The sequence below is a fragment of the Eschrichtius robustus genome, chromosome 4 (assembly GCF_028021215.1).
Source record: "Eschrichtius robustus isolate mEscRob2 chromosome 4, mEscRob2.pri, whole genome shotgun sequence".
NCBI classification, from domain to species: Eukaryota; Metazoa; Chordata; class Mammalia; order Artiodactyla; family Eschrichtiidae; genus Eschrichtius; species Eschrichtius robustus.
In genome coordinates, this window is record NC_090827.1 from 42,208,430 (window position 1) to 42,236,048 (window position 27,619).

At 45.6% G+C, this 27,619-nt stretch overlaps 1 protein-coding gene across 5 annotated transcripts in view; it reads right to left on the reverse strand.

Annotated features, from left to right (window-relative positions):
* Positions 1-27,619, reverse strand: part of GATB (glutamyl-tRNA amidotransferase subunit B) — a 93,890-nt gene that overhangs the window by 46,966 nt on the left and 19,305 nt on the right. For 3 of the 5 annotated variants that reach the window (XR_011073903.1, XR_011073902.1, XM_068542625.1), the window contains exons 3-8: positions 15,649-15,762; positions 13,084-13,282; positions 12,550-12,672; positions 4,170-4,283; positions 1,819-1,903; positions 1,072-1,116 (exon numbers count right to left, since the gene is read on the reverse strand). Coding sequence is in view for 3 of the 5 variants with exons in the window: in XM_068542625.1 (XP_068398726.1) it covers positions 1,072-1,116; positions 1,819-1,903; positions 4,170-4,283; positions 12,550-12,672; positions 13,084-13,282; positions 15,649-15,762 (680 nt within the window). In the remaining 2 variants the exon portion in view is untranslated. The remainder of the gene's footprint in view (positions 1-1,071; positions 1,117-1,818; positions 1,904-4,169; positions 4,284-12,549; positions 12,673-13,083; positions 13,283-15,648; positions 15,763-27,619) is intronic. The other 2 variants (XM_068542627.1, XM_068542626.1) reach the window with 2 other exon arrangements.

Below are 27,619 nucleotides of genomic sequence, written 5' to 3' on the forward strand. Positions count from 1 at the left end.
ATCTAACGTTTTCTCTCTGCCCATACTTGTCAAAGGGCTTATGCAAAAGCAGGGTAATGCAGAATAAATGGTGGCTCCAAGGTAATAGCTCAGAAGGGCAAGCAACCCATCACCTCAATGTCAAATCTGTGCTATGAATTAGTCTGACTTCTGAAGGCAAGAGGAAACCAAAGGGAGGCTTCTTGAATCCCATCTGTTAACCTGGGAGACTGAGCTGAAGCCACTGGCTGTGCTAAAAGCCAACTCCACGCTCAGTGAGAAAGCAGCATAAACAGAGTAGGGGTGACACCGGAAAACAAAGAAGTTCTTAGGAAGAACAGACTGAACCTAGAGGGATCACTATAATTAGAACAATGGTGACTTTGACAGACACACAAGAGGAGTCCTTGAGGTGACATGCATTCTAAGGGTTTGTGAGCTTCGTCTTTCCTAAATCTCGATGCTATATTTGTTCCTCATTGACAGCAATGGCTACTCTTACCTCTTCCTGCACTTCGCAAAGGAAAGTGCCAACCCCCACAACTTTGTTGCTTAAATCTTTAATTTTTGCAGTCTGCTAAACTGGGGAAGAAACAAAAGCCTCAATTTATTGGAAGCTATTCTTATTATTTGCTTTATTTCTGGATCTCAAATGAGGTCTAACGTGTTAAACAGCATCACCTGAGGTTTGAAGGGAACTGCCGTTAATATATACATCTCTTTTTTCTACCTTTTCACAGAACTTCAGTGTTACTGCATTAGTTACTGAACATGAGAATAAGAACAGCCTAGGCCCCACCCCACAACTGCCATCCTCTTAGCTCAATTATGAAAACTCTGACACAGAGGTGAGTGAACAAGTGTTCTCCAGCTGTTGAATCCTGTCAAATAAGGTACTCCAAGGATACCAAATCAAGAAAATACTCTTCCTCTCAGTGTACACGTAAAACAGGAAGCCTAGATTTTCCGTTATGTGACAACAACAAGGAAAAGGGGTTCCTAAAAGCAATCTAGGATCATTATGTTGGTCTGTAAGTGGATTTGGAATATGACCCAAATACAGAATGGAGTTTTGACAAGAGGAGTAACCACCTGTAGTCTTGTTTTCCTTCTTTGTCTCTCATCGGCATGGTGCACCTGTGACAGTTAAACGAGAAAACATTAAAAAAACGCTGCATGCAGCATCAGCTAGTGTAGATGCAGACAGGGGTTTCCCTACCAATAGGGGACCCAGGGGATTCAAGCTCCTCAGCCTTCCTTGGGAGACACTTTCATGAATACATTGCAGAAGTAATATTAAAGAAAGACAAATGTTTAGCATGATAATTAAAGGAAAAGAAAAGAAATTGCTTCAACATTTCCAACATTTAACCAGCTCAAACTCTAGGCTCTTGAGCTTTTTTCCCCAGTCTTCTGTTAAGTGTATAAAATCCTCAAAATTCAGAGTCAGAAAGTTAGACTCAAAGATATCTAAACAGAAAAAGACACCTCTACAACCAGTTCTAAGCTTTCTTCCACTTCTAGCTTAAATTGGCAGAACTTAGGTCTGATAGAATTTAAAGAAGTAAAAATTCTTGGAACAAAGGAGGTAAGCTGGAAGCCAGGGAAGTGCCAGGACTTAAGACTCAGCAAGTCTGATGGCAGTCAGGTGAAACCTCTTAACAGCCCTGGAGGGCATATCACGACCCTGTAGGGAACCGTATTTTCCTAATTTTACTAATGAGGAAACCAAAGGGCAGAGAAGCTAAGTACCTTCTCCAAGGTGACATGGCTGGTCTGTGGTAAGCCCAGACTGGAACCCCACCTACCTGTATTCAAGATGCTGTCATGCAAACTCACCCCAGCTTGTAATCGAACGAGCGAGTTTCATTCAGAATTTTACCTCCATTCTCGAGTTCACTGATTTGCCTCTGAATTTCATAGTCTAAAAAAAATAGTTTAGTATCATATTTTGATTCCTTTCATCCAGTTTAGCAATAATTAGACATCTTTTTCAATCTTTATGTCAAAAACTAATCAAGGGAGTTGTTTATAATTCTTCCCACAGATGCTATATTTTATTCTTGCTGCCGTCATAGAATAATCATGCTAGAAAGGGCCTTTGAGGAAGCTCTGCTCCCTCACTTTTTGAGAAAACCCAGGCTCAGAGAGATTGCGTGGCTCAGTACAGGCTACACAACGTGGCAGAAGCAGGGCTAGGACCAATATCTAGGCTGAATGACCCCAGATCTAAGATCGCTGCTTATCAAGAGTTTTTATCCCAGGATCTATGGGTGGCCTTCAAGGGGTTCTAGTACCTCCTGAGATTATATGCAAATGTGCATGTGTGCACAGGCACATATTTTGGAGAGAGGGTCCAGAATGAAAATTCTGGACCCTCTCTCCAAAATATGGAGAGGGATCTATGACCCCAAATGATGAACAGCCACTGCTCTATGCCACGCTCCCTCACCACCCAACAAGACAGAAGTGGTAAGCAAAGCACAGCCACAGTTGCTAAGCTTCTTTATGAAGACAGCTTTAGCCTCCCCTCCCCCCTCAACTCCCCGCCCCAACATGTACCACACCTACCCTCGCCCAAATCCAAACTCTTATCATAGCTGATAAAAAGCAGCAACACTAAGAGGATGGCTAAAAGGCGTGATGTAGGGAGAAAAATGGGGTAGAAAAATTACAGGCTTGGAGAATTAAGCCCATAACAGTAAAGCTTCGGTTCTTCCAGCCTGAGTCAGACCACAGGTAGAATTCTGCCTCAGACTACTCCAAAGGGTCCTTCATAAGATAACAGGTTAGGGACAGCCAAAATCAGGCAGGGGTCTCCGTCATAGGTCATCAGGGATGAATCTACCTAAAATCTTGTTTGTCTTTTAGGTTCCCATCACCACCTCTTAGAATAATGAGTTCCAGAACACTCACCACCTACAAGGTGAAGTGGAACTTTCTTTCTGTTCATTCCAAGCTTCCCCTTCACAAACCTGAGCTGGAGAGTTTTCCCTGACCCAAACCTATCATGGACTCAGAAATATGGACTGTGTCTCCTTTTACAGGCAGAAGAGTCCACCATCGTTAGTCTGTCTTCACGCGGGAACCTTCCCCAACACCTTCCTCTCCTGTAAGTCATGCACTTCACCATTTTAATGCTTTTTTCCTGAAAATTTGTAGACTCAAAGTGTCTTCACTGAGGCTAGTTGATCATTTCATGTTCAGGATAATAAAGTTTTATACAAGATTAGAAAATCTTTTCTGTGTTCCTTCTAATACCCAGGATGCTACTAAACCTTTTGGCTGTGACTCCACATTCATCCGTCCCATTCTCTGTGCACCCTGAAGGATGCACCTTAACCTCCACCTCCTCCCTCCTCTCTTCCTCTCTAGATACCTTTGGTTTTAAAGAATATTTTCATTCCTCTGAGATGTCTTCCCCTCACATTCACAGATATCAACTTCTATGGACCACCCTAGATGTTGATCTTGCTCAATTGTTCTATTTTAACTACTAGCATACATTTGTCCACACTGAAATATCCACAATGTGAACAAATAAGACCAATACCTGATTACACAGGCCCAAGTAATCTATTCGTTAAAACGGTAAAAAGCAGAAAAACATACTGACCAATTAGGTCAGATCGTGGCCAATCTATCATGAACAAATACGACTTTATACAGTTCGGGCTGGTCAGAAGGAATGTGGTACATGGAAAAACAGAGTTACAGGATTTTGCAGATTCTCCCATAGAGGTGAAGTCTATTTCCCGTCCCCTTGAAACTGCTTTGAATGGAATGTGCTGGAAGAGATGCTGTGCAAGTTCTAGAGCTAAGGACTCAAGAGGCCTTGAGGCATCTGCCTTCATCCTCCTGGGATGCCCCCTCTGCCAAATAAGAAGGGCTGGGCTAGGCAAGTGAATGAAGCAAGCCCACGTGGGTAGAGAAGCCCTGCAGACGTCCAGCACCAAGGCTGCGACAAGTGAGTGAGGTCATCTTGGACCCTGTATCTCAGCAGAGCTGCTGGCTCCCCATGGCCACATGAATGAGCCGAGGCAGGACAAGTAGAAAAACCACCCAAACCACAAAACTCTGAAGTTGAGATGTTATCATGTAAGCCATTAAGTTGGGGGGGGGTATGCTTGTTACACAGCAACAGATAACTGATAAAAAGAAGTATATGAGGAGTAACAGCTGACATTCACCTATAGCTTTGGCCAAAAACCTGGCACTGTTGAGATTCTTCACTTCGGTTCGAACACCCAAAGGCTCCCCAGGGTGATGCACAGATATGTTGGCGTCCACTCTCAACTGGCCCTCTGTAAGGAAAGAAAAAAGACAACACTTTAGAAATTCTCTGAGGCAATCGTGGTTTTTTTTAAGGCAAGAGAGTGCAAGCAACGTCTAACTCTAGTTGCTGTTTAGTTACAGCAGCCTAACCTCAGAGGAAGTAAGGTTGGTCCTGAAGTTCATGGCTAGTACTTCTGCCCACTTGCGAGAATGACAGTCCTAAGGCATCTGAGGGGTGTGTGTGTATATTTCTGTGCACTTGTGCACATGCAGAAGGCAGGAGACATTCTGGATATAGTGGCTTGGGAAATCTAATTTCTTTCATGCCAAATAAGAAAAACAACACTGTTAAAAATGGAGATATACCCTGCAGTTTTATTCCGAAGTGTTTTTCAAAGCGTCAGAGCTGGGCTGGGGGGGAAGGCTTCAGAAATGATCATGTGATAGCCCTACACTGCTCTCCAATGGAATGTGGATTTCCAACAGTGGTTCTGGGAGATTTATAAGAGAGTCCTTGAGAATTTACAGCTCAAGGGCAAGAGCCAGAAACCTGGGCTTTTCCCCTCATCCTTCCTCCAGGTACTGTAATGATCTCTTCCTTCTGTAAACAGGACTCGGAATCCTTCCTGACTGCTGTAAGGGTTTGCGCAGCAGACAGACAGCGCTGTTATGAAGGGGACGGTCTGTGGGGGAGGGACTCAGAGGGGGCCATCCCCATCCTGGGAGGACCTTCTCTGACCCTGCAAGCCCTCCCATTTTGGGAACAGTAATCCCTAAGGAAGCAGGTGGTTTTTGGAGAGGGCCAAGAGGCTCTTGAGGAGGAGAGGGAGGCAAAATCTCAAGCCAAAGAGAGATAAAGATAAGAAATCATCACATTTTATACCCTGCAAGGTAAGGTCCCAATTCTCTGTTCTCCAATTCCACTTACAATATTTAAAACAGAACAAAATGCTGGATTTTTCTTAGGCAAGTCTTTGAACTAAAAAAGAATCTGCCAAAGAGGAATGTGTCGACTGGCTAAAGAAAGCAATTTCTTTTCCAAGGTTTCATAGCAAAAGCATATTAAAATAATACAATAGCTCAAATATATTCTATGCCAAGAAAAAGAGACCCTTGCAACAGGTCGCTGTCATTCCCACTCTGCCGCTCCAAAGGCCACCCACGTTGACAGGCAGGGAGAAGGTGCCTGTCAGCCCAGAAATTACTCTATGTCTCCAGCACGGACCTTTCACATTTTTACAAAATCCCAGAGCCCCTTTAGGACAACACGTGCTTCCCTGAATCTCAAGAAGTCCCAACGACTCCTGATATCATCAGACTCTTGGTCTAGGAACCCTGCGACATCCTTTGCTGCTCTGTTTTCTTGGCCCTTTGTAGTCTGACTAGGTCCTGTCAGTTCCTTCCCCCAAACATCCCTCAGAGCCGTCACTTCCTCTCCATTCCCACGGCTGCCATCCTTGCCTGAGCACCCGCATCCCATCCTGACCTTCAACTCAGTGACCCCTCCTGGTCCAGCCCCCCCCACCCCCAGCTCGGCTCCAGCCACATCCTGCTACAGGACGGTTGCATCACTCCCAGCGCTTGACCAAGTGCACAGCTGGCTCCCACTGGGTCATCCCACCTCCTCTGCTTGGTATGCAAGAGCCCTCGTCTGGTCTTGACTGATGCACCCCGCATTTCCTGCTGCTCATTCCCTGAGAAAGCCTCCTCCCTTCAGGGGAGCTTCTGCCTGCTCGCTGGTTCCCACAGGCCCTCGTCATCACCGATACTGTCCCTCCTTCAACCTCGGCTCATCCTTCGAGGTCCCACATAAGCGGTACCACCTTCTCCTCCTGGAAACCCTCATCAGTAGGCCGGCCTCCACTGGTGGCTCCTCGGAGTTATCAGAATACATGCAATCAGTAGAGCACGTGATTGTAGTCTATTCTGAATTAGTCTTTTCTTTGAGACCAGATGGAAGGCCCTTGGGAATGGAGCCCAGATTTAAAACTCCCACCCCTCGTGCCTTCCCAAAGACATCACTCCTTCAGTTCTCTCCTCTCTCCCACACCACTCCTTAACTCTCTTCCTCAGCATTCCCTCTATGCATGTGTATCCATAATCAACAGTATTTCTCACTAGAGACAAAACCCAAAGACCCACCCCCTTGAACCCAGTTCTCTCTCCATCATTCTGCTGTTATTGCTCTGCTTTCCTTTTCAGCAAATCCTCTCAAACAAGTATTGCTTGTTTGTTGGCGTCTCATCTCCGTGAGCTCACCTCCCATTTACTCCTACACCCACGTCAGCCTGGCTTCTGTCCCCACCTCTTGGCAAATCGCCTCGTCAAAGTCACCATCAACCCCTGGCTGCCAAATCCCACGGACGCAGGACACGCTGTGTCTTCCCCTCACTGGATACGCCGGCCCTTGGCGGCATGTGACCTACCAACCAACGCTTCCTCCCTGAAACATCTTCCTCCCTCGGCTGCTGTGACCTTACTCACCCTTAGCTGCCCCCTACCTCCTGGACACTTTCCATGTCCGTGTCATTTGTTCCCATCCAGACTCAGGACTGTCTTCTTTACCTGCACTCTCTCTGTAAATGTATATGGTTTTAAACACCATCCAAGTTCTGATAACTCCTGAATGTCAGGATGGGAACAAATGACACGGACATGGAAAGTGTCCAGGAGGTAGGGGGGCAGCTAAGGGTGAGTAAGGTCACAGCAGCCGAGGGAGGAAGATGTCGTTCCTTGGCTTAAAAGCCCTTCCCTGACCTCCCACTGCACTTGGAATGAAATCCAAACTTCTTATCATTGTTGGTGATCTAGCCCTCGCAGACCTTTTCAGTCTTACCTGAGGCCACATTCCCCTGCTCCTTGTGCTTTCCCTACAGTGGTCTTCTGCCACCTGTGTTACCTCCAAGCACACTCTACGTTTTCCTCACCTCAGGGACATTGCTTTGGCTCTTTCCTGGATGCTCATCCTCTAGCTCCCTGGGGCTGGGGCCTCGGGTCATTCTCCAGAGGCCCTCACCATCCAATGTATTCTTTATCACGGCACCCTCTGTATTTCCATAAAGCACTTATCACTGTATAACTACTTTGTTCTATTTGTTAATGTATTTGTCTCCCTCATGAATACAATATTTCCTCTAGGTAGCAGGAACAATGCCCTTTTCACTGCTCTGTTCAGAACCTAGAGCTGCCTCTGGCCCATGGTAATTGTTTGATAAATTCATACCTTGGTATTTCCCTGAGCCACGAGTAAGCTGACTGGTCTCACAGTAGGTTCCCGACAAGTTCTAAAGTTCTGTTTGAATAGGACTAATCTACTGAATCCTATGAAAGGCCCATTCAGCTCAAAGGAAAACTTCCCAAGTATGCTGAGCTCTGCCCAGCCAAACCTCGATACTTGGGAGAGAACTTTTTTTGAGCCCTGAGAACCCTGAATTGGACCTCTCCTGCTTTTAAAAATAAAACCATCTTTCACAATTTCGACTTTTAATTTGGAAAAGGAATAAAAGCATGAGTTTCAGTCTCTCCCAGAGAAGACCACACTCCATAGATGTCTGAGGGGACTCATTTAGTGTCCTGCAGTGTTGAAAGACAGTTCACTTGCCTGGATTCAAATACACTATCCAACACTCACAAAAGGCATTTACCCAGTGAAGACAAAATACCTTTTAAACAAATTAAGGTAAATTGCCTCAAGTCCACAAAAGCCTCACAGTCACGTTCGCTTCAATGCATTCTCCAACACTGGGGGAGGGCCTTCACAAGAACGTTATCAAGCTCAATTTCCACCCTCTAGAACTAGAGATTTGTAACAGCAAAACGAAAAAACTGTACTACTGAGCACAGTGATATGGTGCAGTCACTTTTTTTTTTTTTTTTTTAAAACACATTCACACATCAGAAATATAACATCAGGGCAGAAAACTGTTTCTGTAAACAGCAGGGGCCTGAAGATTTAGTGAGAAAGTCTATTAAGCTGTCTCATTCTGATCACTGAATACCCTCCAGAACTTAAATAACAGGGTTTGACAAAAAATAAAGTAAAATAAATAATGTGGCTCAATTTTATCCAACATATATCACAAAGTTTATTCATCCACAATGAGTGGTGATTCTGTGAATGTAATACTACTTATTATTGTTAATAGAAGCACCTGACATTTCATGAGCACAGGCTATTTGTCAGGACCTGTGATACGTTTTATGCACACTACCACGTTCTTTCCCTACAACAGAGCTTTAATGACACATCCACTCAGACGTCCTTTAGGCAATTCACACTTGACACTTCCAGGACGGTATTCCAGGTTTTCTTCCACAAGGCCAGTCCTCGCCTGCTCTTCCCACCCTGCTGCCCCAACTCTGTTTGATGACTTGGATGACTTCCTCTCCTCTTTGGCTTCTTCCTTTCTCTTTCCGTATACAATTATTTAGGGACTCGTTTCACAAGTGTGGAAAGGGAGGCTCAGAGAAGTCAAATACCTCGCCCAGTTTCTATAGCTAGAAGCGGTAGGAAAGGATTCCAACCCAGGTCTGGGCCTGCGGTGTCCTCAGCACTCACACTCTGCTAACCCAGCTCTCAAGGTTGTTTTTTTTTTTTTTTTTTTAAATTCATTAATTTATTTTATTTATTTTTGGCTGCGTTGGGTCTTCCTTGCTGCGTGCGTGCTTTCTCTAGTTGCGGCGAGCAGGGGTACTCTTCGTTGCGGTGCGAGGGCTTCTCATTGCGTTGGCTTCTCTTGTTGCGGAGCACGGGCTCTAGGCACTCGGGCTTCTGTAGTTGTGGCACGCGGGCTCTAGAGCGCAGGCTCAGTAGTTATGGCGCACGGGCTTCGTTGCTCCACGTCATGTGGGAACTTCCCGGACCAGGGCTTGAACCCTTGTCCCCTGCGTTGGCAGGCGGATTCTTAACCACTGCGCCACCAGGGAAGCCCTCAAGGTTGTTATCTACAGCAGCGGAGACACTGTCATGGCTGGCACTAGGAAGCGGGGTGACAGTGCTTACAAAGGAAGGCGTCCTGAAGTCAGACACACCTGGGCTCGGGCACCTCCTGTGCACCTTGGCCAAATAACCCAACCTCTGGAAGCCTCAACTCCTCACCTGTACAGTAGGCACAGTAATACCCATCTCTCAGGAATGTCATAAAGTTTAAATGAGACAATAAATTAATTTTAAAAATGCTTATTGAACTGATGAGCACATACTCGATGTTCAAACCGGCAGATATTACAACCTTGGAAACATTTAGTGTATCTATATACTTTGGTACACATTCAACTCAGCAGACTGCTTTGAGGATCTCAACAGTGGCAAACATCCTAAGAAGGAAGTGACTTCTGGAACCCAAGCTGAGCTAGTCCAAGCTCATTAGCAAAACTATCAGGAACTCACTGAAGCACAGCCCGGAGCAGTTTAAGTTTCATTCCAAAAGCACGCTGGGGGTCCACTGGTGCTCTCCAGGGCAGCCTTCGGTTGGTTCCCAGGCTGCATTCTCCAATGGCGACACAGTGGCCTATGGTGGTGGGACAGAAGGATGGGAAAGGGGCCTGGGCTGATAAAGTGCTGCGAGCACCAAAAGCCGGACCCCTGCAGACTCCAGGCAGACCTTCACTACCCAGAGCACTTCAGGACAACCTCAGCCACTCTGCTGCTGTGCTGGGGGCAAAGCTGTCTGATTTGTATTTAAAAGCAACAAAAAGTGTCAAAACAAATGAGATTTAATGAACCCTCTCAGCTGTCACTGCCTGATGAGTTCTCGCTGTTATGGTTTATCTCTTGGCAAGGACCCGACGGGACTATTTCTCAGCTAACAGGTGGCCTGTTTATTATTCCACAGGTTTGGTAGGAATCACAGTTATTTTGAAGAAGAATGGAATAATAAAACTTTTTTAAAGCAACAGGGCATAAATGGATAACCATCCAATCTGCCCATATTTCATTTCTGTTCTGTGGGTAAGAAGACAGCATGAGCCATAAATCTACAATGGAGAATTCTCTTGCTCTAACACAGAGCACTCCACTCAAACTCATGTGGCTGGCTGTGTTTTTCCAGACTTTAGCTTAAAGAAGAGAGCAAATTGGCAAGTTCCATCTCCAGATTCAACTTGTACCAGGGCTTTGATGTTACAATTCGTTGCCCATTAGATGTCCTATGTGACAAATGTGGCATTACAAATTCCGAAGTCCCTTTGTAACATGTGAATAAACGTGTGACAAAATGGTCGGTAAATGGTATGATAAACCGACAGGGAGACGAATCATCCCCACCAATGGTACTTAGTGGCACCCTCTGTGACCATGTTCAATGGTTAATTTTTTGTGTCAACTTGACTGGGCCAAGGGATGCTCTGATATTTGGTTAAACGTTATTTTGGGTGTGTCTATAAGGGTGTTCCTGAATGAGATGAACATTCAAGTTGATATACTGAGTAAAGCAGATTGCCTGCTCACTGCGGGTGAGCCTCATTCAATCTGCTGAAAACCAGAATAGAGCAAAAGGCGGAGTGGGGGTGAAGCCAAGCAGGACCCTGCGGGGCTCCTGGACATGGAAGCCTTTCTGTGTCCCTGTTTCTTGTTTGTAGAGACCAGACTCCAGCCTCCATGACCTTCCCTGAATTCCAAAGGGCAGGTTCAAACAGCTGATAATCAAGGAAGGGAGGGGATGCAGAGACAAGGGAGGAGCAGCCCAGAAACAACAGTGCAGCCTTGGGGCAGGGTCCTGGTGCCCCCTCAAGGGATACACATAACACTATCTTTACAGAACTAAAACCTCCAACAAATGGAAGATGTTAATGACCTGATGAAGCATTCTTCATTCCAGAGAGAAGGTCATGATGTGATAGCCTCAAGAACCACAGAAGCTCATCAGGAGACCAGATTAAAGGAATGCAGGCCCTGTACACACCCTGATCCTTACCAGCAACCCAGCCCTTGAACCACTGCTATAAAACTCCTCACCAAATCCCCCTGGTTTGGGACACACAGTTTTGAGGGCATGAGTCCACTGTGTCCCCCTCCGCCTGGCAAAGGAGTAAAGCTGTTCTTTTCTACTTCACCCCAAACTCTGTCTCTGAGATTCGATTTGGCACCAGCGCACACAGGCCGAGCACAGAGGCCGAGCTTTCGGCATCGGGGGAATTTGCTGTCTCTGCCTGACTGCCTTGGATCGGGGATACTGGTCTTGTCTTGGACTCTGGCTCAGACTGGAACTTACGTCCTCAGCTCTCCTGATTCTCAGGCCTTCAGTCCTGGGCTGGAACTATACTACTGACTCTCCTGCTGCTTGATGACTACAGATCTTAGGGACGCCTCAGCCTCCATAGTCACATGAGCCAATTCCTTATAATAAATCTCTTTACATGTCACACGCGCGTGCACACACACATTCTATTTGTTCTGTTTCCCTGGAAAACCCTGACTAACACACCACTGTACTGAGAGATAGATTCACCACTGTAGATGCAGAACCTGCACCCTTCTTCCACGCTGTCAGGGAGTGCTCTGCGAGTGGCAGACGTTTTTTAAAAGCCCCTGGGAACAGAAAATAGGGGAAAACCACGGGAGAGACGAGCATTCAGGGATGTAAGGGCCGGCAAAGTAGTGCTAGGAAAGGCTCATGAAGAAACTGAGTTTGACCAAAACTTGTGATCTTTGTATCCAATTTGCAAACACTTAAAATGTAGAGTTTCCTTGATCCCAAGTTTTCACATTGTTTCTTCTGTTTAATTCCCTAGTATATTTCTATTGAATTTCAGACTTTAGCTCAAAGTTAAAGTTTTGTGAAATCATAACCTTGGTTTGTAGTCGATTCAATTTGGCTTCAGCTTACCTGGATGAAAATTCTATAAAAGGTGGAAAGAGACCCAGAGGAAAAGCATCCAGTAGCAATGAAGCACTGCCCACAAGGAACTCACAAACTAAGAGCTACTCTGTATAAACACAGGGCCTTCTGAGGACGATGAAGCTGTTCAAACACATTATTTTATTAATTCTCACAACGTCCTGATGCAAGAGGCCAGGAGGACACCTCCAGTCCCTGGACTCCTAATCTCACACTCTTGGGCTCAGCACCTCTGCAGGGCCGCTGTTTGTGTGTTTATTTTTGGTCGGGGGCTCAGAAAAAAATCCAAGGAAAATCCTAAGGAAAAAACCCCAAAACCCTGAGGTGGAAAAGGCTGAGAAAAGGATGCAAACAACCCCACCGTAGCTGCTGCAGAGAATAAGACTCCAGTGAGGAGAGAGCCCGGGAGTGGAAAGGGAGATGGGCAAGAGGCGGGCACTGCTTCTGTGGCTGCTACCTGCCATGTTCGCCTGGCTGGTCCCCAGGGCCTGAAGAATCAGCTGCAGCTCCCTGATGGCTGCAGCCGCCTCTTCTCCACAGGACATGTCAGGCTCCAGGACCACTTCCAGAAGGCCGACCCCTACCAAAGAGAGGCAGAGTCAGTCTGACTGGAGCTCTCCAGTCTGATCCGCAGATACATCAGGCTGAAACTTAGGAAAACCCTGCAGCACTGACAGGCCCTGAATCGTTTCTCTTTCCCCTCACTTTTGGATTTTTAACTTTGGTTCTTTTCTTTCAATGTCTGCTTCAGATGTCAAGCTGCTGGGCCTGTGACTAGGCGGCGATGCTGTCTCGATTTAGGGGTGGGTTAGTTGCAAGCGCATAGAAAGCACAGTCCTAGCCCGGCTCTCTCATCAGCTCTGCCAACACCAACGCTGATATTCTGATCGCCATCTGCCAGGCTCCGGGGCCTGTCTCCTCAGTTGGTTTGGGAAAACTCTGGAGGGGAAGGGAAGTGGCAGGAAGGGAAATGGGAACTCTCCAAGCCTACCCGCTCTGTTCAAATCAATGAGCGTCTGGGACCGCAGGTTGTCATGGAGGCTTTTGCCGCTGTCCTGTTCCAGCTGGATCTGCTTGACCCCCACTGTCCTGGTGACCATCTGACTCCACCTCTTCCCCACACAGACGCTGTACGCCAAGCTCCCGTTCACGGCGATCGGCAGCCTCTGCTGGGTAATCTGGTAGCCGGCCTGCACGCAAATGTGAGCCAGAGTCACTCGTCTGTAGGTCAAAGCTGGGAACTAGTTGATCATTCCTTTTAATGTCGTAAAACTACAGGCTTACTTAAACCACAACAGAACAGAAAAGGAAAAAAGGAAAAGGAGACACAAATCAGTTTATGTGCTGCGGCCGTAATTTAGCCTGGCCTCTTCTGGCTTCTCTGGACGCCCCTTTCCCCATCCCTGCACCCACACCCCCAATAATGAAGCAGTCAAAAACATGGATCCTATCTTCCCTAGGGAGTACCATTTTGGGGAATAACAATAATCTCTCTGTCTGAAGCCTCTAAGAAAAGAACGTATTGTTTCCACTAAGCTCATTAGCTCAGCCCTGCATCTGATTACTGGGCTCCTGACAGACCCTCTTATTGGAAGTGCTGGCTAAGCATCCTGCCATCTACTCTCAGCACAACTAACACCAGTTGCTAGTGTGGTGAAGCTGGATTCACTCCTGCTTTTTGAGCTCACCCATCATGTCAGCTGCCCTCCCTGACCCGACTTCCCTTGTTCCTCAAGCCAGAAAATGCTGTGACACTCACGCCCGGCTAATGGAAAGCACGGAGTACTAAAATACTGATGGATATTGCCAGAGCTCCCGTCGCCACCTTCTAAGTGGGGAGGAAGAATTACTTTCAAATGCACACGTGCATCAACACACACTAAAGAGAAGGCAGGTCAGGACGGGGAACTGGGGAAGAACAGAGAATGACACTGACACAGTGAGTGTCCCCTGACACTGTTCTCGGTACTTCACACCATTTAATCCTCAAGACAACCCTAGGAAGGAGCTACAGGGCAGGGAGGGGTGAAAGGCCTTGCCCAAAGCCACAGAGCTAGTAAGTATCAATGTCGGGATCTGAACTCAGATGGTCTGACTCAGAGTCTGCGCTCCTAGCTACCCGGCCAGCATTGTTCAAACTTTAGCTGCATTGGAACCATCCGGTAGAGTGGTCAAATCAAAGATCTCTTGGCTCCATCTGAAGCGTTTCTGACTGCACGTCTGGAGTGGCGCCTGGGAATTTATGTCTAACACGTTCCTAGGAGATGCTGATGCTAGTGGCCTAGAGAACACACTGTGAGAACCACTGCATTAGGTCAATTTGCTCTCTGTGCTGAGACAGGAAGTCTCAATCTGTGAAAATTAAACTCTGGGCAGGGCTGCCAAATAAAATACAGATGCTTGGTGAAATTGGAATAATCTGAATACATTGTTTATTCAGATAAAATTGAATTTTTTTTTTAGTATAAGTGTGTCTGTCTCATGTAATATTTGGCAACACGACCTCCAGATTATCTGAGCTACCCGGGCCAGAAAAACCAGAAAGCCAGAGTTAATAAAACATCTCATTTTAGTCACATATTGCTAAGTCTCCCACCTGAACCAAACACGTTATCACTCTTAAAAGATGAGAAAAATGCAGTTTAATTCTCTCCACCCTACCAAGCAGTAGAATTTACTACAAGGCTGGCAGCCAGAGGGAAAAAGCAGCAGCAGTTGGAGAATTCAGGTTCCAGCTGTATTTTTTATTTAATTCTACTCCTGCCCTCACCTGCTGAAAACAGCTCACGCCCGTCTTCAGTTCAGAGAGAATAACGTGAAGCAATATCATCACTACTGATTTCCTAAGCCTCAAGAAGGGCCACACTTACCATCAGAGGCTCAGAGCAAATCAAACATTATTTTGGGAAACCCACTTGGCATTACAGTTTTGGTTCAGTTCAGTATTATGAAAAATTGGCTCTAGTTCACACTGGCTTTCCTCTTAAAGAAAAAAAACCTTTCTAATTTTAAGGAAAAAGCAGGTTATTATTGGGTTTACTGCTCGACCAATTACTGCCATCCGTCCAGGCTTCTGGTTCACGTTTCCGCTTGCTCTTGCCCGCTTACTCAGTGCTTGGGGACGACACGAATGTCTGCAGACGAGCCGGTCCTGTTACTGGGACCTCCAACTTAACAGAGGGACGCCTCGCTCTGTGTCCGGAGCCACAGGATGCACTGACTGCTGCGTCAGCCACGGAAGTAGCTTCTGTCCTAACGGCAATTAGCACCAAAGCCCACAGCTGGGCTGAGCCTGAGAGCGCGGGCTGCTTCCCCTCCACAGTCAGTTACGAGCGAGCCGCCAGAAGCACGAGGCTCCACCAGAGCCAGCGATCAGGACCCTGGCATCCAATCTAGTAAACGTCGGGGGGCACTGGCTTCATCAGGCTGGGCAGGGCCTCCCGCCGGGATGGACGGAGCTCTGGCTGAAGACGCACTCAGCCCCCTCCCGCGGCTAAGCCCCGGCTCCGGGTGGGTGGACAGACGGATGGATGGACGGAGGGCAGAGCTTACTCACAGGGAGGTCTGCGTAGAAGTAGTGCTTCCGGTCAAACAAGGACTTCCTGTTGATGTGGCAGTCCAGGGCCAGGCCGGTCATCACGGCCGCTTCCACACACCGCCTGTTGAGGACCTGGGGGGACAGAACACGTACGTGGCTCCTCTCAGACCCACCTTCTGAACAAACGCTCCTCCGCCTGCAGATATCCTCCCTGAATCTGGCCATCCGGCCCTTCGATGGGCATCAGCTCTGGTTCTGTGTGGGCAGCTCGGCTTACAAGCCGACTCAGTGTATCTGGAGTCAGGGAAAGTTTATATAAAAAAGGAGATGTGTGCGGTGGTGGGTCCCCCTGGGCACCTAGTAACTGCCACATCGGGGGTCCTTCCCCCCTACCCATACCTGACACGACATCAAAGTTAACAGGGAAGGTCCCAGAAAAGCTCAGCAGAGTGGTTACTACAGGAAATAAACTTAATCTCACTGCCTCTGCTAGAAGAGCAAGGAGCTGCTCAGAACACACAGGAGGCACCGATCCCCGAGAGGAGGATCTGAGAAGCAGCTCCCCAAACAACCTCGGTGAGGTTGGGAGACACTGTGACACAGAAAGAATGAACCTCTGGAAACGACAGGACTGCAGCCATCTCCTCAAGGGCTGGGAAATGCCGCACTCCTGCCTCCTAGTCTCGGTCCAGGCCTGGCCGACTCCCTAGAAGTGGAGGCTGAGCGTGCCCCCTCCCCTCCCCAAGCTGCTGGTCCCTCCAGGGCTCCTGGGGCTCCTGGGCTCCTTCTGGATCCCACCCCGTCCCACTTTCAGGAGCAAAAGACCAAGAAAGGGCTAGCCAACTTTCTGGCCCCAAGGGACGTAAACAGCTCTTAGCACTTTGGCGGGGTGGGTAGGTGGCTGGAATGAGGTAGACAACTAGAGATAAGGAGAAAGAACAGTCAGTTCTGGAGTCAGGTCCAGACCCCACTTCCGCTGTGTAGATGTACAGCTGTGGGGCTGGAAGCCTCAGTTTCCTCACCTCTGAGACAGGGGTTCAATGTCTACCTTGCCGAGGGGACAAAGTCACAGCTGGCAAATCTACTCCACAGCAGGAATTCAATAAATGGTTCATTTTCCCCACACCTCTTCGGGGAAAGTTTTGAGGACATTATGCTTGCTGATGAAACATATTTCTATTTTTTATTAGACTATTTATGATGTCCTTTAGTGTGTTTAGTATGTTATTATCTACGTAGGGCTTTCCAGTTAAGCTTTTTCACATCCGCCGTTTTATTTCAGCCCCACAGCAACCCTGTAAAGAGGGAGTTTGTATTATTCCAATATGTCAGAAAAAGAAAAAACTAAGACCCAGAGAGACCAAGAGACTCACTGGAATCTCGGATCAGAAAATGTTAAAACCAGCTCGAGAGTCCGCAAGTGCCCTTGTCCAGAGGGTGACAAACAGAATCCCTGTGGTGCAGGGACCAGGCACCCAGACACAGGCAGGACTTGCTGATCAAACACGCAGATTTTAAAAACAAATCTGTACAAGAAAATGTAAGAGGCGTCTCTACTCACTGCAACATACAACCTCCAAAAGAACAAGCCAACAGCAAACCTCCCTCCTAATAACATCATCACATGCCTGGTTTTGGAAACTGGGTTACAAAATGGAGCCATCTCACAGCTTCCATTTGGAGCTCTTCATTCTGGGCCAAATAATACTGTCAGCTCTGCAGTTATAATGGTTTTCACGATAAGATGTGTGTGCGGCGTGAACAGGATGCTCTAATTATTGATGTTTTCACTTGCTAATGTTTGGCATTTTACTGAACAGTTGTTACTGCAATACAAACAGAGCTGGTGGAAAATCCTGCCAAATCCAAGCCTGAAAATCTGACCCGGGTCAAGGCACACGAGAACCTGAAGCTGGGGTCCCGGCCCCGAACCCCACTCATCCGGGGCTGGGCCGCGGCATGGGTGAGCTCGGAAACTGCCCGACTGGCTGTCTGTCCAGTTCTTGCTTTATCACTCCCACTGTTTTCTAACCACTGCTTCCTCTCTCATCTCTGTCCAGTCTGCCCCTTTGGGGCCAACCTGCTTCCTTCTAGGCATGAAGAGAGCCCAGTTCTGTTTTGCTTGCTAATTTCTGAGTGTGCATTGCTAATAAACACCCCTCGCCTGGTGCTGTGCGGGAGTGAAGAGTCGTGGATGATCACAGACTCTCACTGTCCCCGCATGCACATGAGTACACGAGCACTTGATAAACCATCAATTTCCAAAGAATAAGAATTCAGTAAAACACACAAACATTACAGCAATATTGAATATACTTTCATCTTTTTTTGATGATTTAGACGGCTTGGAGCACTTCAGGGTCAGAATTATAAGCATCAATCACCACCACACTACAGTTGCACAGAAGGGCTAGTAAATAGAGAGTGCCAGTTAAAGGAATGCCAAGAAAAAAGAATTTATTACGATCCTAGTCAAGCTGCTTGTGACAGATGGAGGTCCAGGTCAGCATGTTCTGAGAAGAGGATGCAGAATTGGAAAATTCAACTGGGGCTGTCTTTATTCCAAAAAATGTCTTCAGTGTCTACACAATACTAGGCTTTAGGAATGCAGAGGGACATAGGACTCCGGTGCTGGCCTCAATGAATGTGCACTGAGGACATAAACCTGCCGGCACATCCTACATCCTTTGCAAGTTCATCTTCCACGTGAGGATGATCCTGCTAAAAATGCAAATCTTATGGCATTCTGTTGCCTAAAATCATTCAGCAGCCCCCGCGTCCACATGATAAAGGCCAAGCTCTTACACAGTCTAGCTCCAGCCTCCATTTTCAATTTTATCTCCAGTAACACAGCGCCCCACCCAACCCCACCCCACGGTCCAGTTCTCCTGTACAAACCATGCTGATCGCTGACTTGCCCTATTCTTATTCACAGTCTACTGAGATGTCACCAAGTCTGTGCAACTTTCCTTACGCTTCTTCCTATGTACCTCTCTGACCTTCTACACGCTTCCATTTGTGCTTGTATCACAGTGGATTAGATGTGTTTACATATATTTCCACTAAACTAAGTTTCATGCGAACGGGAATTGTCTGTTCAGCCTTGGACCCCTGGAGCCTCAAACAGAACTGAAAGGCAGTGGTGCTCAATGTGTGCTGAACTCAAATGAGGAGGGAGGTGACGGGTATCCAGGGAGGGTCTCAGAGAGGCAGTGATGCCTCACTCTCCTCCAAGGTCGTACCTGCCACCTGCTGGCCTTCAGACTTATTTCTGGAAGTGCCCTGAAGTGATGACCAATCACGTATGATACGATCAAAGAGGTAACTCAAAAACTCCAAAGACTAACTTGTCCTGAAGAAGCCTGTTACAGAACTTTCTTTGCAATTAACATAAAGTGACTACAAAGGAGCTCACGGCTAACCCCAGCAGCTTTCGTGTGGAAGGAAAGCAATGCTCCTTGGAACTCACAAAGCACAACTCTCTCAGCTGAGCCTTAGGACACCTCACTCTGGATTCGGGAACCGTCAACAGCAAGTGCTGACTGCACTCAGCTTGTGTCAGGAGGTGTGCTCTGCACACCACACGCATGTGCCATTGAATCCCCTCGGCGGTCCTAGGGCAGATACTCTTATAATCCTCATCTTACACATAATGAAGGGAAACACAAGAGATTAAGTAACTTGGCCCAAGGCAACACACACGGTAAGTGGCAGAGCCAGGACGTCAGACCCCCAGAACCCGGGCTCTCGGCTACACTCATCATAAGTCTTCAAAGAATGAAGTGCATTAGTGTTAGCTCTCAAGACCCGAACTTCAGGCCGTAACTCTGTAGCAGCGGCTCAGACCAAACCCTTCCGTAGAGTTTAAGGCAGATATTGTTTCCAGTATTTTCTTCCTGCCAGTTTCTACCTGCATTGTCTTGTTTTCAGATGTCAAGCTCTTAGAGGGTGAGCCTCGTGTTCTCTGAACTTTGTAGAACACTCTGTACACAGGCTCTGGCATGTGGGAGCTGGAGAGTGAGTGGACCTACGGTTTTTCTCGATCAGCAGGGGATGTTGTATCGCTCGACTTCTGAAACCTTTAGACACAAGTACCTGTGAAACGATTTATTGAATAAGTGAAGAGCTAATTCCTTAATCGGAAGTTAAGAAAGGTATGAGAGGTGGAGGCAGGAGATGAGACAGCCAATAAATGTCATGACCAGCAGAGAGACCGGGTAGATCACGGCCAGAAAAAGGATACAGGGTGGGGGGGTAGTGAATGGTTTTTAAAAAGAATCATCACTTGTTCGGCTTGTTTGAAAAATAAGCAGTCCTGAAACCGTAACTTGTGTGGAACCTAAAATACATCCAGCACATAAGGCAGCATAAACAGCCCAGAAACATCATGAGACCTCCAAGGACACGTTGTGACCCCAATATGAGAAGCAGTCTTCAAGTTTTAAGACTTACTTAGCCTAACCAAAGAAACATTTCCTGATCTCTGAGCACAACAATCGTTTAATCATTTAACGACAACTCCCAACACACACAAGATAAATAAATAAATAATCAAGTAATTCACATTCTATTTTCTTAGTCTGTCTTGATTTTTTCCCCTCCTCCCAAATCCCCTGATTTAATTCAGGCCTCCATTCAAACAATCTCCCCTCCAATCAAGACTTCTGCACCCGCCACCTGGCCAGGTTTCTCTACCTCAACCCTCAGCCCTATAATCTCTCCTCCACACCCATTCAAGAGTGATCTTTCTAAAGGATAAATCTGTTCATGTAATTCCCCTGCTTAAAATCCTTCTTCGCTCCTCCCCACCTCCGAAAGGATAAACTCAAGTGCTTGGTGGAGTCTTCAGTGCTTTTTGTGACTTGGCCTCTCATCACCTTGCTGGCTTCCTCTCCCTCCACTACCCCTAACCCAACAGATGCTTGTGCAGCTCGGCACGTGACACGCTTTCGTACCAACTGCTGCTTCTGCTGGGAACGCCCTTCCTCCTCATCCACTTGAGCAAGATCTTAGGACCTGGCAAGACTCCAGGTTGACCCACCAGTACCTCAGCGTAGGTATCCCTCACTTCTCAGCTCCCGTGCGCTCTGGAAAAGCACTGGCTCCCCAGCCAGACTACGCTCCCTGAGGGCAGTCAAGTCATTTTATCTTCTTTGAGCCATTACCAAATGCAAACCAGCTGATTAAACATTAACTGAGGTAATGAATAATTTAGCATTCCCTTTATCAACATCCCAAACTCCATAAGCTATGAAATAAAAGCAAAACTGTTCTATAAAATATGTGTCAGGAAAAAGCAAAAGCAACCACTCTTAGAATGTAAAATAGAACAGATTTCATGCAGAGACCTTATTACACAGATGACAGACGAGCCGGGATGTCAAAAAGGCAACTTAGAAGATTCTCAGCAGCAGGAAGACACTCATACCCCAGGGATGGAGGGGTTGGGTGGGGAGAAGCAGAAGCAGTGGACATGACCCCTCCACTACCTGAGATGCTGACGGAGGAAGAGGGAAGGAGAAATTCCTTGTTGCTTCTTTCCTCCCAGCTCCAGTCTTTCATCAGAGCCTCCCGCCCAACCAGTCGGAAGCCAGCTGACGGGGATGGGTTGGGGGGACACTAGGAACATCAGCCTGCGGGAGCACATGCCCCACGATCCCCGCCCCCCCTCGCCCCCCCCCCCCGCAGTGATACTCAAAAGAGTGGGCGAATGGTGAGGCGAGGATCTGAGGAACGCAGGCCACGACCACACAGCAAATCCCATCCATTTTTATATTCACTTCTATGACTCCTTCTTTTGTTAAATATCTAATTGATCAAACGATGCCACTCTCAAGTCTATCCAATCAACATACAAATGAAAATCTTGTGGACTCCTTTTTCACATACTGGGATCCAAGAATTATGAAATGTTACTAATTTATAAGGAGGATTTGTGATAACTCAACTTGGGTTGGACCGAACTCTAAGGTGACATTAACTATTAGGAAACGATTTGCTAAGTAAGTTTACGGAATGAAGAAGACTCCATAACTTATTTAGTCAATAAAATATTCCCTAGGATTTTAGCACATTTATGTGAAATTCTACAAATTACAAATAAATCAATTCACAGAAGTCAGTCTTGGGGACCTATGCCAGGAAATATTTTGTGATATACTTCAAAGGAGTAAAACTGCATAGTCTTCAAAATAGTCTGTAGTTCACACCATTTCTCTCCCCTTCCTCCTTTACCCTCAACTGGTGAGCCCACAGTGACATGATACCCAAAGTTAGTCCAATGGGTACCAGTACCTCCTTAAAAAATTGAGGCAACATGACAAGACTAGTGTAACTCACTGAAAATCCGGTTAGCAACTCCTCTGGAGCATTCAAACAAAGACTCTAAGGTGATGTTTTACAAAAAGCCCAAGTGGCAGTTACTCTATGAAATTAATGCTATACATGACGAACCTGATGATTAAGATATAGCATGGTAAATGCTTTAATTTATGGAAAGAAAGTAATTAAGATTTATTAAGTAAAAATAAGGCACTAAAACGTGATTTTATTTTACCGCTAACCATAAATTTGTCTCAAAGCACGAACTCCCTCTGATTCATATTCAAAGCCAAAGTTCCCACACAGATAAATTTTCATTATGGTACAGAAAGTTGTTCCCCATCCCATCGACTCCCCCCCCACCACATTCCTTCTCACCCTTGAGCTCTTTTATCATCACCCGATATAAATACAAACACTTAGAGCACTGACGACTAAGCTTGCTAAAACTGCTCAGTTAAGACAATTTTTTTAAAAAGTGGACTTCTACCATCAAAAGTTACCAGGTTTCTGTAGATATTAAATATTTATCTAGATATGCCCACATAAATATATATGTTCTTTACACCTAAACACGGGCGTTGCCTCGGGAAAAGGAGAACGTGAATGTTACAATTTCTCTTTTGCTTAAATCCCTCTTTCACAAAAGGGAAAAAAAACCATCAAATATCCATCACAGGAAACAATTCTTGTTCAGAGAGGAGGGGTGTGGTTTGGCAGTTTCAGGGGTCCCTCAGCTCCAGGATCCTCTCTGTTCTCAGCCCTCGTGCACCAATTCCGCTCCCCAGGACAGGTCAGGATCAAGGGCAAGGATATTTCCTTGGTCCAAAGTGCCGGAAGGCCGGCTCTCCTCACTTGGGATTCCATTCTCCTCCTGCCCCCACCTCCCTGGCAAGGTCAGGTGGCCTAGGGCTGGTACCCACACTCCCCCCACAAGGAAGGGCTGGACAGGGCAGCCTGGACCAGCTTGGCCTTTGACACTGGAGCAATCCCTCTTGCTTTTCCATGGACCATTGGGATACTAGGACCTGACATTCACCTCTGGGCTTGTAGGAGAAAGAAGGGAAAGATCCACGCCTCCCTCTAGCCCAGGGAAAAAGAGCTCTCACGTGACACAGCCTGGTTTGTTTGGACTTCACTTTGGGGTCGGAGGCCAAGCCAATTACTCCAGTGTTCACTTGTGGAGCCTCAGACTTGGCCAGTGAGCCAGGTCAGAGAGGAAGGTTTGAGAAGGGTTGGCGACCAATAAAAAGCAAGACTGGGAGTGCAGGTTGGCTGGGCTCTGCTCCTTGTTCCCAGAGCACTCCCGGCAGTTACTAGCATGGCAGTTAATCCTGATCTCGAGAACACAAACTGGGTCAAGACTGAGTCGGAAAGACCTGAGCCTCAATCTTCTCTCTACTCATCAGCTGTCTGACCCTGCACAAATCACCTAACCTCTCTCAGCCTCAGTTTTCTTATCTGCGAGGGGAAAAAAATAACTATTTTGCAGGATTGTTTGGTGAATTCAATAAAATTACTCGACATATGGTAGACATTTAGTACATACTAGTTTCAGAATGGAAGTGTTATTAAATGCAAAATGCCCAAATCAACTGAATCTTTCATATGCAAGCTTTTCTAAGAGGCAAGGGAATCTAATAAGAAAGGGTCTAAACAGTTCCACAGACCCATTAGTCTGGATTTACAATCCAAAGTAAGGCACAACAGATGCTGAAATTATGTATTATGTCAACATCATATTTCCCGCTTAAATGATAACCAACACCTTTTGTGATAATTAGTTTGTTATCTGCAGAGGAATAGAGACCATATTTTTTAACGTCTCAGGAAGCTTATATGACTTCATTTTCTCTGTTTTATCGTGAAGCGAAATTTTCTTGGATAAACTGTTTTATCGTGAAGCAAAATTTTCTTGGATAAACTGTATGCTTGCCTGTGGCTGGAAAAAGCTCCCATTCTTAAGTGAGAGAAACTACCTTCTGACAAGCTGAACATTTAGATACCAGATAACTGAGTCCATTTTTACTGCCGTCTCATTGTTGCCCACCACACATCTGTGACTTCCTGTCTTCTAAGAAAGCAGCTACTTTTGAAATTCAAAGAGAGTCTGTGGAGAAGAGATGTAGGAAGGCATAAAGGAGACACGGGAATCACGTCTTAAAATATCACTGTCCTGCAGCAACATGGATGGACCTAAAGATTATCATACTAAGTGAACTAAGTCAGAAAGAGAAAGACAAAGACAAATGCCATATGATATCACTTATACGTGGAATCTAAAATACGACACAAATGAACCTATCTACAAAACAGGCCCACGGACATAGAGAACAAACTTGTTGTTGCCAAGGGGGAAGGGGGTGGGGGAGGGATGGAGTGGGAGTTTAGGGTTAGCAGATGCAAACTATTATACACAGAATGGATACAATAAACAAGGTCCTACTGTACAGCACAGAGATCTATACTCAATATCCTATGATAAACCATAATGGAAAAGAATATTAAAAAAGAATGTATATATAACTGAATCACTTTGCTGTATGGCAGAAATTAACACAACATTGTAAATCAACTACACTTGAATAAAAAAAATAAAGAGTTTGTTCAGGGGAAAAAAATAACTGTCCCTTTTTAAAAAAAAATAATTTATTTTTGGCTGTGTTGGGTCTTCGTTGCTGCGCACGGGCTTTCTCTAGTTGCAGCGAGCGGGGGCTACTCTTCATTGCGGTGCATGAGGTTCTCACTGCGGTGGCTTCTCTTGTTGCGGAGCACGGGCTCTAGGCACACGGGCTTCAGTAGTTGTGGCTCCTGGGCTCCGTAGTTGTGGCTCGCGGGCTCTAGAGCGCAGGCTCAGTAGTTGTGGTGCACAGGCTTAGTTGCTCCGCAGCATGTGGGATCTTCCCGGACCAGGGCTCGAACCCGTGTCTCCTGCATTGGCAGGCGGATTCTTAACCACTGCGCCACCAGGGAAGTCCCAATAACTGTCCTTTTTGAATAAAACTTTGGGATCGGGCCAGGATCTTTAATGGAGAAAGATTTCCCCCAACTTTAACTCTGAATATTTGTCTTTCTCTTGTTTATAGCTTTTAAGAAGAGTGTATTACTATTAAAAAGGCTAAAGCATACAAATCCGTTCATTTTAGATCACTGTCCCCACACTGAAACTGCCACGTCTTTTCTAACCTACCCTAAAATTTACTCCCAAGACCTAGAGAGATTCAATGGAATGACAAACTTTTTCATATTAAGAGTAATCAGTGATAGTGATAAGAAACATTAATTTCATGAGTGAAAAGCTCTAATGACCCAGAAAGAGATCTACTTTTATCTTTAAATAAAAGGTTAGTACTTAGTTGAAAGCTTTGACTATTGCTGAGAAACAAAGCAACTGGCTTGAACCAACTGAACTCTAAGAAATGCTAGCTAGGTATTCACTACTGGTATGGATAGGGAAGTTGGATAGGGAACAAGGCTTGTAAATATCGAAAGCAATTCCTAGAGACACTTGCCATTCTATTGAAAGTGCACTAGCTCTGTTCCTCAGTCCCAGGAATGCCCTGAGGAGTGAGCCTTTGGAAGAGTCTATCAGGACACAAGTTTTCAGGAAGAAAAAACCAACCTGTATTTTATGCATCCAGTAGGTATGCGGCATCTCGTTAGAGGCTTCATGGCAAGCCATGAAATCATGGAGGCTAAAAGGAAAAAAAAAAAAAAAAGAAAAAAGCCAAACCTTCATAAGGCAAACCCCCTATTTCCTTAGTTATGCTTGCTTCAAGAGTAGGTAATAAAAGAACTGGCCTGGACTCTAAAAAGATGTCAATGTCATGAAAGGAAAAAAAGGGAAAGCAGGAGGAAGAGAGTGGGAAGAGAGAGAAAGAAAGGGAAAGGACAAAGAAAAAGAAAAAATGAGACTAAAGAGTCATGACAACTAAATGTGGTGTGTGATCTCTGACTGGATCCTGGGTTGGGAAGAAGTAAATAAAGGATAATACTAAGATGACCATGAACTGTGTCTTGGATAACAGTATTGTAAGCAGGTTAAGCTTTTTTGAGTGTGATAATTATACAGCCGTCAATAAGAGCATGTTTTCATCCCTAGGAGACAGATGCTGAAATATTTGGGGGTGAAGGGCCATGATGTCTGCAACTTACTCTCAAATGGCTAATCCAAAGGGGGAAAAAAAATCTAGGTGCAGGATGGACGTTCAATGTACTATTCTTTCAACTTTTCTATAAGTTTGAATTCTTTCGAAATAAAAAGTCTGGGGGAGGAAGAAAGGAGTAGATAATTCTCCTATCTAAGAGGATGGGGAGATGTTACAAGCCTTAACTCAGGAGGAGAGCCTAGAGGAGGCCGGAGTTATTTAAACTGATGCTAACTTGTAAACCATACATGTGTACTGGAAGCTCCCATTCAGCATTGCTGAAAATCAGTTGTAGAAAAGAAAATATTCTACTTACTATAATCTGTCTAAACTTTCCTATGCTGTCAACACATTAAGTTCCTTGTGTAGATAATGAAGTATATAGTGCAACACTCGTAGGACTATTAAGTATTTCATTTTACATGTGAAAAATCTGTTAACGGGGAATTCTGTACCATCTATATATAAGTATAGACAACATATATATAAACAAGAATATGAAGGGAAGATGTGTTCTTTTACCTGGTAGGAAAATAATTTTCCCCAATTATATCTTTTCTAGTTGAAAAATACTTTTAGCTTCTCCCAAATTTGTATAGGTATCTTATTTTCCGTTAATGCTCCCATTCTGTTGCCTCACTATGTAAACACACAGGCAATTTCTCAATTTGTGCTTCTCTGAAATACATCTGTGATGAAGAACTTCATATTAATTGCCATTCATGCTGTTGTGAGCTGTGCCATTTTAAGTGCTGAAACCTACTGGCCACTATAAACTAGAAGTACTATCTGTATTAATATTTTAATGGTGCAAAGTTTAGAATATGAGTACCATAATAATAGCAAGTAACATTTACATGCCACTTGAGACTTATGAAGTGCTTTCATATACATTAACTTCTCTGCATAGAAGTAAAAATGGAAAAGAACAAGAAATACGTAAATAAGAGAGCTAGCTAGCTGTGATAAATAAACAAAGGTTATGAGTGATGACAGGCATCTTAAATGTTTACAACCAGCTATAAAGGAAAAATTCCCTGTTGTGTTGTCAGAAATGAACAATTAGCAAATTCTGCAGAAGGGAATGCAGTCTGGTGCTTTATGCTAAGAATGGGAACCAGGCAAGTCTCACTTCTATTTTTAACTGGGTTCCCGACCTCCTTGTGACCTTGCATAAGTCCAAAAGGCACTCAATTTCTTCTCCTACCAACTGGGGTTGGAGCCCCAACCTGGTTCACTGAGGTGGCCTATGAGTTGGCAAGCATCACTGAAAATTCAAGACGCTATTGACAATCACATATTACTGCCTGTCTGCATCTCCTAAGAAAGCTGCAGAGCATGACAAAGACTCTTGATTGATTATATGCTTCCTGCTTTTATACTTGTGAAAAGAGATTCATGCATCAAAATTTGGAATAGAGTACTTTTAAGGCTCCTGGGAACACTAACGTTTTCTGATTCCCACTTATTCTCCCTGCCCCAGCACCCAGGCCTTATTATAAGGATGCAACCAGTGGTGG